The following is a 12,748-nucleotide window of genomic DNA, read 5'->3' on the forward strand; positions in this document are numbered from 1 at the left end:
AATCTGCATCTTTATCACATGATGGACACTGCTTTTGGAATGCCAGATTAGCATAATTTGTCTGCAATAATATCAGACACTCTTCATTAGCTCAAAGCTAAACAATATTTCTGTAGAGCTGCTTGTGGCTTTCTTTTTTTCTTTAAAATATGTTTTTCCTTTAGAATTTGGATCTCCATATCCAGGGCACTCATAACTCCAGCACATCAGATGACTGCAGTCAGCCTGCTGGCATGGAAGCGAAGAGCACTGTCTGCACACCACACTAGTGATGAACTTCTTTGTAGAGCTGTACAGAGCAAAGGCTCTATAGTTGACATCAGTGTCTTTATAGAGAAAAAGGCAGTAACCACGCTGTTCACACTGACTGCTCACACATCACCTAACATTAGCGTCTTTAATTTATCACTCAGATAAATTGTGCTGACTCCAAATCATTAAAACAAGGAGAGCCATGCTGAGGTGGGATGCCTTGAGGCTCCTCAGCACTGGCTCTGAACTGTGTCTGTCCCTTCTTGAATACCACAGCCTCTGGGTATCTGCTCTTACCTTCAGTGAGCACAGGACTGAAGGAACAGGCACTTGTCCACAAAGGACAGCCTTTGAGGCCCCCATGGATGCTACACCCCAGATTTAGCTGTGTGGGGCAACATCACAGATGCAGATGAGCCAGCTCAGGTCTGGAAGCCAGGTTGCTCAGCCACAAGGCTTAGTGCCTGAGCAAATGTGGCCAGCCTTGCTTTTGGCGTCTGGTGGGGAAGGCTGCAAGCCTCTACAGCTTGAGAAGGTGATAGTTCAGGGGCTGACCCCACAGGTAGACTCCCCAGTGCAAGCCAGACAGGGTGGTCTGTTTGCTGGGTCAGAGCTTCTACGTGCATGCTCAGTCTCACAGGCAGCCTGCCTGCACATCTCCCATCTGGTTTGGGAAACACAGCAACCAACACGTGTCAGTCTACAACACCATTTCCAAGGAATTGTTTTCACTTGTTCAGTCCAAACTCAAAACAAACCACCACTGCACACACTATTTGTAAGACAAAACTGTACCTGAGCCGAAGTTTGAGGACTCACACAGAACTTCCAGTGGGTGGTCCCACCAGGCAGCCCCAGGGCAGGGCTTCTTGAGGCACCACCATGGTTAATGACTACAGCTCAGGAGAAGCAAAGCTGCTGTGGGGACAACCTGACTTTGGTTAAGTTGCAGAGAACTAAATTAATTCTTCCAATTGAGATAATTTCATTTTTAACAGTTATTCCTGGAGGGAACAAGGAAAAGAGGGGAAATAATTTATCACCATCTTTGTATTTAACAAGTTTTGGGGCTGGAAGTGTTGGGATATCTGACACCAATTTCTGTGATTAAGCAACTGTGGGCCATACTTCAAATGTGGGAGGAGAAATGAAAGCTATCCTCATCCTTATCCTCATTTTTTTGGCTGTTTTATTTTTTGGTCAAGACATATTTTTCAATCAGGAAAGATTTTAATTGGGGGACAGATGAACGAAAGAGAGGGCACATTCATTTATTTATTTTGCGATAGACCATGAAAAAAAAAATTAAGAGTGATTAAACCAATAAACTTTCTTTAATAAATTAATAGCAGCATCACAAAACCCTGATGTGAATGACCCAAAGGAAGTTGGGTAAGTGACAGTATTTAACCATTCACAAAAAAGTTATCACCCGCTGGCCAGGAGAGAAGGCAGGCGCTGTAAGGCAGTCCCCTTGTCTGTTTATCTAAACAAGTGCCATACACCAGCACGGGTCCAGCTGAGTTGCAACGCTCGACATATTTACAGTTTTGGTGCTAAATTTTTAAAAAAACATTTATAAAAATTCTGTAATTTCTCTGTTCAATTCCCATTATTTACATCCAAATATAGTAGGTTCTCTTTTTTGCCCATACAACAGAACCGGCAAGGGTAAGACATGAAGGCTCCTATGAGAAGACAATGCCTGTGTGTGGACTTACACTGAGTTTGAGGGTGCTGTGGGAAATGAGCTATTCACACAAGACCTATTCACACGTGTGCTAGAAGCTACTGTAATTCAACTTATTGCTAAATGCTTTCAAAGTCTGTGGTTGGCTTTTAAATATATATATATATGTATATATATATATGTACACACTCACACATATATATACACACAGACATATACATGTTTGGAAAAGATGTGCTATTAATTCCCCCAAGATAAAAAAAATAAAAAGAACTTAAAAAGCAAAGTGATCTTTCTAATTTTTCTGTGCTGTTTGATATAGTCAAATCTGACTCAGAGCAAAGGGCAGTCACTGAAGGCACAAGTTTGTGTCTCTGGCCAGTCCTTTTCCTACTTGTTACCAGTCTTTTTGGAGAGGCAAGTGGATCCCCCAGCATTCGAGCCCGTGGCAGTATCAGCAGGCTGGCACATGGTGCATCTCTGCTGCGTTCTGCAAGCAGCGAGCTACGCTCTGCACCAGGATAGCTCACCTGTCTGCATGGAAGTACTATAGATTATTCCCAGGAGGGGATGAGGGAGAAGAAAGGACCATCAACTTCAACACATGAAGTGAGGAGCAACACAGCAGCAGATGCAACCTGTGTGTTGTGTTTCAGTAGAGGCCTCAGCGAGGTTGTTGCTGTTCACAGCAATGCAACAGCACAATGTTACGCTAAAGCACTAGCAGAATTTTCCAGCTGGGAGATGGGATGAACACAGCAAGCTGAGAGTACAAGCAGTTCATATTAGTAAAATGCAATTTATCCATGTTTAGTGTAAGCTTTTCTGTTCTGAGGATTTTCATAGCCAGAGGCTCTCAGTGATGCTAAATGCATCCATGTTAGATGGGCACTACTGCATTTGTGTATTAGTTAATGAAGACGTTAAAACCTTACGGGTGATATCTGGTATAGACAATATTCTACACAAGGAAAATCGCATGAAAGGTATCACCCCAGAGGCATAGTGCCAGAAAGACACGTTGCCTTGGAATGTTTTCTACACAGGAACACAGAGGAAAATTAATTCAAATTATACATGGTGTGAATTAAATGTAGATTACTTAAACTGCATTAAATCCCACTGTGGATGCTTTCATTAAGAAATAAGTGGTGTTAATATGATATACTGTAATTTACTTTGGGAGTGAAAGGGAATAAATCAAATTTAAAAGTTAATCCAGATTAATCTTCCATGTAGATGAGCTCAGGTCCGCTTCCTTCCTAGCCCTGGTCATTTTTTGCTTTAGAACCACGTCACCAGCAAATGATTCCAGTCACATACTCTGTCCAGCTCTGCTGACCTCCTCCTGAGACAGGAGAAATGAGCAGGAACCCTTATTTATGCCTCTTTCCTGAGCATCCCCCAGGGAGATGTATCCTGCACCTCACAGCCTGACCCTGACCAGCACCACATGCACAGCAGCTTCTGCTCTACACCCAAAGCAGTGCTTTATTATCAGCACTGCAAGTCCCAGGATGTTGACAAATAAAAGCAAATGCTAAACAAGCTAAAGAATAAATAGATGTGAGGGTTGAGAAGACAAGAGCTCTTACAAAGCCAGAGCACTCTTCTCCAGGTCAACCAAAGACCTTGATCATCCAAGCAATCTGTGAAGGCAATGCCATCCACACTGAGCACAGTTTACTCCACCCCAGAGCTGATGTTTATCTGTAAATCCACAGGAGGGCTTTTTATAAATCTGAGGCACTCTATTTTTAAAATAGTTGAAGCAGATAACTGGGGTTCGCCCCGTTTCTCATGCTTCTTCAAGCATGCAAGTGATCCCAGCCAGGGTTGTAAAACCACACCATAACTGCATTCCCCACCTTCCTTAGGTGAGCTGGAGCCTCCTGGAGAACAGAAAGAAAACAGCAGGATTGGAAAGGAAGTTAAAATTTAACAGAGGTCTCTTGAAGTGCAAGATTGCCCCAGTACAGCAGCAAGCCACTACCTGTAAGAGGACATGTCTGGCCAGATGCCTGCACAGCCACTACGCTTTCATGATGTCTCTCTTCCAGGCTTCTGTACAGTCTTTACACGGCACAAATAGGGGTGAGGATTTAAAGTATATATTTACTGTCAACTTGAAAAAGAAAGTTATACTGACCAAGTCTAATAGCATGTATTTGATATATAACTATTAACGTGCCATTCTGGACTCCAGCAAATGCCACCTGAGATAAATATTCAGCATTTTTGTTCATGCACTGGAAGAAGAATTCAAACATTTTGTCCATGACATATGCAAAGTAACTAATAGTTCTGATCTAGTATTAACAGTAAATATAGAACCTTAACCTTCACTGCGGTATATTAATATATATGAATTTAAGTACTGGACTGGAAAGACAACTCTTTTCTTTCTTTAAAAAAAAAAAAAAAAAAAAAAGCTTTGTTCTGAATGCAATATTTACATTGTCCTTTGACCAACACTTACATTTTTACACAATATATTTTGGCTACAGATACACCGTAGCGAAAGGCTGCGTGAGCCACCTTTACACACAGCTCACTCTCTCGCTTACAACATTACAGCTGTTTATGGAGAGCTCTGAAGTCCCTGGTTGCATTTCAAGGCCCTCCTCAGCTTCATCTAGTTCCATGCTATTGAGTTCATTGCCATTTCGATAACTAGTTAAAGTCAGATCTTTCCCATATAAAGCTGTTGAAGCAACATTCAGACACTGATTCTGTCTCAGTGCTGATTTTTTACTGGTCTTGTATTGGCAACAGATGTAATTGGAAAAAGCCCTGCGGTACGTTTTATTGAAGAGTGTGTATACGAGGGGATTAATCCCAGAGCAAACATACCCCACCCAAACAAACACATCAAGGAGTTCACTCAAGAGGTCTTTATCGCAGGCTTCCTTGCAAAGGACAGACATGACATTAGTGATGAAAAATGGGCACCACATGATGAGGAACAAAAAGAAGACAATGCCCAGGACCTTGGAGGCTCTTCGTTCGTTGTTGATGGACTGCATAGTTCCTTTCCGAAAGAGCACTGCCTCCTTATTTACAGGAGAGTTCAAGTGAGATGCCCCCTCATGATTGTGAAGCATTGAAATGTTCTCTGTGTTGTTTTCCTTCTTGAGGCAGTTTACGCTGCTCCTCCTCTGCTTGGGCACCTCTCCACACATGAACACCGTTGCCTGTCTCTGCAGCACCTGGACGGTCAGGCAATACGTGATCACCATGATGATGAGAGGGATGAAGAATGCCATGAAGGATCCAATGAGGACGAAGTTCTCATCATTGAGGACACAGGTCCCATTTACAAACACCCTGGAGTCATCTTGCAAACCAATGACTGGAATGGGCATAGATATCCCTAGAAGAACAAGACCAAAAAAGAGACGGTTACCTGGAAGAATGGGGCTCCAAAGAGGTAGCAGAGATTATGCAGGTCCAGCATACATTCAGCCCACTGCCTAAAGCTGTTTGAAAAAGAAGTTACTACTCCCAGATGGAAGGAAAAACCTCGTGTAAGAACACTCCTATCCCTCTACTTGAATGTAAGGCTAAAAACTGGAACAGCGAGAATAGAAGTGTAACTAAAATGGTTATCAGATTGACATGATGGTCTGAAATCAGAAGCCCAGCTACAAACCCTCTCACTGAAAGGAAAGAAACTTTAAATGATTCAATTATAATAAAAACAAGAGCACAGCTTCCAGATGTAGTTAGACCATCATGGGCTTATCTAGCCTTGTCTCTTGTATTTGGCAGGTATCAGAAGTTTAGGGCCATGGTACAAAATGGGACAGCTGTCATTTTATAGCTTAGAAAATTCCACAGCAAGAAGTTGCATCCACACCTCATTTTTTAACTAACCTTCCAGAGACCTATCTTCTATGAATTCTTGATGTCATTTATAACTCCAGAATACTCAGCAGCATTCAGTTCCATAACCTGTTTGTCACATGAGCAAAGTATTTCTTGCTCATTTTAAATCTGCTGCCTGATAGTTTCCTTTGACTCCCTTCAGTTTCTCTACTGTGAGAAACAATAAGAAATCACTCTCTGGTCACCTTTTCCACCTTTTCAGTGATTTTATAGACCTTTATCATCCCTACTGTCCAATATCTCTTTTGGAACTGAAGAATGCTTTTCTATTTACTCTCTCCTCATGCCAAAATCATTTTATGCCTTTGATCATCTTTCTGCATTTCTTTACAAATTCCTCTCTGTCCTTTCAAAGAAAGGGAAAAACCTGCACATCCCAGCATTTAGAGAGCAGCAGTATGTCTTTTGTTCACCCAGCTGTCTGTGAGTACACACTCCAGAGACATGCCTGTGGGGCTGGCCATGCCCTGCCGTAGCTCCTGCACCTGAGAAATAACCAATGCTGAGGCCACTGTTGGGTCTGGATTGTTTTGGCTTTGTTTTCTTTTTTTTTTTTTAATTGCTATGAACAGCATAGGTCCTAGACCTGTGGGACTCTGAACTTCTAAACAGAAAGAGTAACATGCTGAAGAGATTAACCATGGTATTTTTCCCGTTCCAGCTAAGGGTTTTCCAGGTTTCTGGAGAATACATCTGCAATTTGACATTACCATAAAATTACCATTTGCTAGTAATCTAGTGAAGGAATTTCTTCTGAAAAGTAGCAATTATAAATGCCTTCTGTGATTATAGCATGTGTTTCCTTAGCCCAAGTGACAGTTCCAGGATTCAGTCTTCTTTCTCTCTACCTGCTAGTGTCTATCAGCTTACTCTTGGCAAGGCATTTGCCTCCTTTCTGACACATTAACCCTTGTTACCTTGCCTACGCCAAACCCTGTGACTGCAATAACCTTCATCCCATCAAGCTACTGACTCTTTATCGTAAAAGACATCTTTCTAATGCCTTGGCTCCATCAAACCGCAGACATTTGGGAAATGGTGGGAGGTGGACAGAGCAGTCTTTACACAAGGAAGAAATCTGAATTACATCAATGGTATTACACTGGGATTATATTTGCATGGATAATTTTATGCTTTAGAGCTCTCTACAACACATGCCCTTTGACCTAAAACTCCAAAATTAATAAAGGTTCATTCACAAAGTAGTCACCATTGAATCTAGTGTTATTGCTTTAGTCAAGGGAAATGAGAAGAGATTTCAGGATATCTTCATGGTCACACATATAAAGTACATTTGGGATGAATAGCCTAGTTCTGGGCTACGATGAATATACAAATCAAGAGCACTGGTGGCAACCTAAAACTCTGCATGACCACAAGATACCTCAGCACTGATGACAGCAAATGAGGAGGTAGCTGCTGTAATGGAAAAAAGTGTCCTTCACCTCTCTCATAATAAAGTGGGATTTCAAACTGAGAAAGCACAGAAGAGAGAGAGCACCAGGGCTTTGTTTGCTCTTTCCTCCAATCCAGGAAAATCCCATCGTTAACAGCAGTAGGAAGAGAGATGCCCTCAGAGGAGCTGCCAACACGCATGCATTCAGCTGCCAGCTAGCCTACACAGCACCACTGCTGAATGGGCAGCATTACCCTCATCTCAAATGCTTTCTTCCACCTCACACTTCTCCTTTGTAACTCATTCTTTAATGTGAGATTTATCACTGATCCACCCCAGAATCCAGCCCTAAGGGAACTAAGTCTGTTACACAACTCGGGAAACAGAGACTAACTCTACACCACCTCAGAAGTGGGAAGTGTGGAACATCCCAGACACCCCAGAGGGGCTTCCTTCATGGGGGATTACTGCAAAATTGCTACTGACACAATCCCAAATACACAAATATCTGCTAGTAGACACAGCTCTCACTCTGGCGCCAATTTCAATAGGGTTACCCTGATCAATATGTGCTGTGCTAACCACTAAGCATCCCCATGGCTCCTGAACACGGGTAAACATGAATGCTTGCCTTACTTGAGTTCAGCTGTTCGAGCAAGCACGGAGAAGGCATTCAACTCCACTTGACTCAAGAAACCCACAATACTCACACTGTGGTTGTAACTGCTCATAATTTAAGAAATGAGGTCAATCAGTCAGAAAAAGCCAAACTCACTGCACCAGCACAAGGACGATGAGTGCCAAACCAGGTGAGAGGCTCCAAAACCTACTGCCATCCAGCCTTACTGCTGTTCAGCTCTCTGAGCCCCAGTGCAGAGCATTTTGTGAGCTTTTGCCTTACTCCTGAGCTGACACACTCTTCATCAGCAAACACCAGTCTGATTTAGTGAGCTGAGGTCTCCAGCCTCAGAGGCATTTTCCAGTTGTGTCAAATAACCCTTTCTAACTCAGGCAGCAGTGAATTCCCTAAGAGAGTGACGTTGTTCCAAAAACTTGCAGGGTAAGAGCTTTGCAAGCTTATTGCATATCACACTTTGCTCTTCAGAGCAAGCTTACTCCTCTTGCTTGATGTTTGAGCAGTGCCTAGGGCAACTGGTTTTGCCCCAGTAAGAAGAAACAACCAGCAACCACCAGCCAGCAGGCCATGAACCAAGTCCCTGTTGGACTCAACACTGAGAGCTCTGTGCATCCGTCTGCCAGGCAGCAGCTTGAGCGGGACATCCCTTTTCACCACAGCAGTACACAAAGGAGATGAACATGATTTTTTTTCTTCTCCTCTCCTTTAGCTTCTGCCTGAGAGAGCAGTGGGAAGCAAGACAGAGAGAGATCCTCCGGATTACAAATCCAATTACAGTTGTTGTTCTAACTGCTTCTTATCAGCTTTAAAGATGTTCTTAAGCCAGCAGAATGGTTCACCAAATGGGGCTGAGATGATGCTGTGGACACAGAGTAACAGATGCTCTTCACAGATTCTCAATTAATAAAACAAAACCCAAATGACTACAAATAAAGCTTTGTAAAACATTTACTAGCTTGCTACAGAGAAAAAGCCAGCTAAAAAGTCCAAATTGACATTTAGACTTAAATGAAAAACAATGATGTTTTTGTGTTTAATATCTTGTTTTCTTCTGTGAAAGCCCATGAGACTGATAGAGATTACTGGAAAGATGGAGCCTTTGATGGTTATTTCTACTAAGAAAGGAAGTAATTTCCATTCTTTCTCACAACATTCTTATACAAGAAGATATTTTGTTTCCTCCAGGGACAACAACCTCACTGAAGAAAACAGAGGCCTGTGTATGTTTACTCTGTCTTTCCAAAGTGCGGGATTCTAAGGGCTGAACACAAGAGGGATCACATCTTGCTGCAGGTACATGGACTTGGGAATGCCAGGGATCACATCTCCTGGTGTCAGCACTGGATTCAAAAGTTCACTGTGATCCATGGCAAGGGCTCTGCTGATGCAGGTGGGCTTTGGACCTCACTAACATCCGCCTGGCATTTACACACAATTAAAAAAAAATTAAAATGCAGAAAGATCTGTGTGCCAAACAAGGTCAGGGCTGCCAGAAAAGCAGTCTACACTGCAAAACCAAGAACACTGCTGTCTGTGCTAAACACTGCGTGTTTAAACCCATATCTTTAACCACATATTTATCATTACACAAAATAAATGTAGCTTACAACTTAAGAGATATTCACCTGACTGTTAGCAGCTGCTGTAACTATTCATTAGCATTAAAGCCTGTTAGAGGAAACAGGAACTGACTCCCCCAAATCTCTCAGAAAAGCGAGAAGAAAACAAAAACAAATCTATTTAGTTTCTTAACAGAAGTATCTTGCAAAGTGCCTGCACGTTTCTCTAATAACTAACAGTGGGAAGTAAAACCCAACAGACAGTAGCCTCCTGACTTGCATAATGAAAGAAAAAGCACTGGTTTCAGGAAGCAAAGCTCTTGAGAAACAAATTGAAGAACCTGGGCTTTTCAAAACCACAAAAATTCCATATATTCCCCATATGTCTGCAGACTAATTGCCGTGCATTTAATGTGGTAATAGAGCAACAATGCACCTTCAGGGCTGGATTAGGTTCTAATCTAACTGTTCTAATAAAACTGTTCTAATAAAACAACAGCACCGGCCTTTTATTGGTTTAAAGTCAAAGACAAAAGGGGGCTGAACTTTGAAGGATGTCCCTGCCCACAATGAGCACAACTGCAGATGAAGGAATGTAATTACTGACTGTGCTTGAACAAGCTGCTGACTGACCCTTGCTTAAACCTTGCAAGAGCACTGAGCAACCCAAGCCCAGATGGGAAACCAGCAAATGCCAGTAAAAGACAGAAGAAATATTTTTTTTTCCCACCTGCCCTTCTATTTTGTTAAATTACTTCTCTTGGTTTGCTCAGCCATGTGTTTCCCAAGGTGCAGTTGAACAAAGGAGGATGGGGCTCCTGCTCCTGCTCGCAGCATACAAGCTACCAGCGCTGGGCTTCCGCAAGAAATCAAACAGCCATGCCTGAACTGATGCTCAGTAGTGGTAACCTCAAACAGGAGACACCAGCATCTCCCTTGCTCCTGGGAATGGATGTGGTGGGATGGTCAATCCATCTTTTGTGCAAACCATTTCACAGACTATCACATCTGCTGCTGTCCCAAACAAAACATTCACTGACATCTGATGACAAAATCAAACCAATCCTGGCACCCATGCCTCAAATCCCAAGGTAGTTCCCTTGCTATGAACTCAGCTGGTTATCAGGTGCTATGATCTTCCTCACCCTGATACCTCTTGCTGATGTGCTAGGGAGATCAATGCCCCTCTTGGGAAACACTCAGGCAAAAGAATGTCTTTAGAGAAAATAACCTTATAGTCAATTCAAATGAATGGGAAACAGAGGCAGATGAAGCCTTAGTGTCATGCTGTAGGCCATAATGCAAGGGTTTCTATCTCACCCATGACCAGAAGATAGGCCTGAAAAAGTTTTATGAGCACAAACCTGCTCTACTGCTCCACCAGAAGCAAGCAGTAGCCTGGCTCACTATCCTATCGCCACCTCTGCACTCATTGATGCTAACAAATGCTAACAGGATTGCCACCACTGCAGCACCTCCACCTACAGAAATCATCAACTACGACCCTCATGCTCATGAGGGAGGAATTTCAGTCAGACATACACTGTCAGACATTTAATGTCAAACATAAAAAGGCAAAAATACATTAATACAATTTTCTCCCGAATCTAGAGAGAAACTAATGCTGCCCTCTCTTAGGCTTTACTATCATGCAATCATTTTTCTCAGCAATAGCATTACTGTCCTTCTATCAAAGCAATGCTCATAGTCAGGAATTTGTACATTTTTCCAGGAGGTGAAGGGTACGTGTCTAATGCTTGCTTTGCCAGTGATAGTTGTCATAACACTGCTTCCTTCTTTCCAAATGATGAGCCACAAACAGAACCTTCCTGCTTGGTGCAAAAGGTTTGAGCAAAATCCTGGTAACACATTTTGACCTTCCATTTGTTGCCTTCTGCATTAGCAGTGATTTCACCATTTTTTTTCCATGAAATGTGTCCAAAGGTTTTATTTGCTAACGAGGGCCTGAAGCCTGCAAAGAAATTCATGGGGGTGTGCTCCTGTTCCAAAACACAGTCTCTCAGGAGCAACTCCTGCCCAGCACAGAACAGAGGGTGCTCAGGAGCAAGCACGTCTCATCAGCCAGGGCACCGTGGGAACAAACAAATACCTTGCTGATCAGGTCACGGATCCCAGAGACATGCCTATGGGCAGAAATGCAAACCAAAACCCTAAACGGGCTCTAAAATCATGACTCAAGGGAGGCTACGTGAATTACTCCAGTCCCCCTTTACATCAATGCACAACGTGCTCTTAGCCTGTAAGGAGACTACAATTCCTTTTAATATCAGTGGTGCTAGTCCAAGCACGTTCCTCAAACTGATGATCATTCCCTCTGGGATTATCCCCAGTGGGACAGGGGAAGGCTTAACTGATACCTGGAGACTCTTTAAGGATGTCATTAGGACAGCTTACATGCATGAGGCTACTCAGCCTTCGTGAGAAAGGAACAGTCAGGGCAGAAGCAAAAAGGTGTTAGACATGAGATCCCTTAATCTGAGAGGAGTATTTACTGATCCTTGCAGCTCACGCCTTTCATACTTCTATAAATAGATATCCTCAGGAAAACAATGAAATAGCATGAAAGTTAAATGGAGATATAAAATTCCTTTTTAAAGCTGAAAGGTTTATTATATATACAAACCTGGGATATCTACCTGAAATCAAAATTATAATATCATTAGTGAGTCAGAGAGAGAATGAAAAGAAAAAAGTCCAATTTTAATACAACATGTGTCATGGTATTACCATAAGTCAATAGCACATTTCCTTTTTCTGTTACTTATTCTGTTTTCAAACAAACAACAAAAAGACATCAGGTCTGCTTATGGCACTTACACAAAAAGCAGAATTTAAAGAATGGCCTTATCTCAGTCACTTATCAAGTAAATTGAATTTACACTGTTACTAAGGATGTAAAACTGTGAGCTGGGAAATTATTAGCATGCATAATTTTGGCACGCTTTAGTAAATGACCAAACCTTCAACTTTCAAGGGAAGCAGAGGAAATCCCCTTTTGTGCTAGCAAGGACACAGCTGGGCCACGAGGAGCTTCAGAATTAAAATGTTTTACTTATTTTCAAATCAGAAGTAATGTGTGTGCACCCTTCCACATCACTGAAGTTCTTTCATTCACATTTCCAAAGTGGTATTTCTTTTCTATTAAAATTACCCAGTTAAGACTTTCTCCTGTATCATATGGTGTGCATTTAGAGTTTGACTAGCTCCTCATCATTCATGCTGACTGCTCCATGGGGTTCTCCTCTCTTGGCCATGGTGGCTCGAAGCCACCTTCATCAGAGCATGATACGGGGAGTTTGATGAGG

At 42.4% G+C, this 12,748-nt stretch overlaps 1 protein-coding gene across 1 annotated transcript in view; it reads right to left on the minus strand.

The window, feature by feature from the left end:
• Positions 1–4,045: 4,045 nt before the first annotated feature.
• The window catches only part of LOC104528880 (5-hydroxytryptamine receptor 2A), a 41,801-nt gene continuing 33,098 nt past the window's right edge, over positions 4,046–12,748 (minus strand). The window contains exon 3 of the mRNA XM_010173026.2: positions 4,046–5,315. Within this exon, the coding sequence (XP_010171328.1) occupies positions 4,483–5,315 (833 nt within the window). The 3' untranslated portion in view covers positions 4,046–4,482. The remainder of the gene's footprint in view (positions 5,316–12,748) is intronic.

Source organism: Antrostomus carolinensis, unplaced genomic scaffold, assembly GCF_000700745.2.
Source record: "Antrostomus carolinensis isolate BGI_N321 unplaced genomic scaffold, ASM70074v2 scaffold8078, whole genome shotgun sequence".
Taxonomy (NCBI): domain Eukaryota; kingdom Metazoa; phylum Chordata; class Aves; order Caprimulgiformes; family Caprimulgidae; genus Antrostomus; species Antrostomus carolinensis.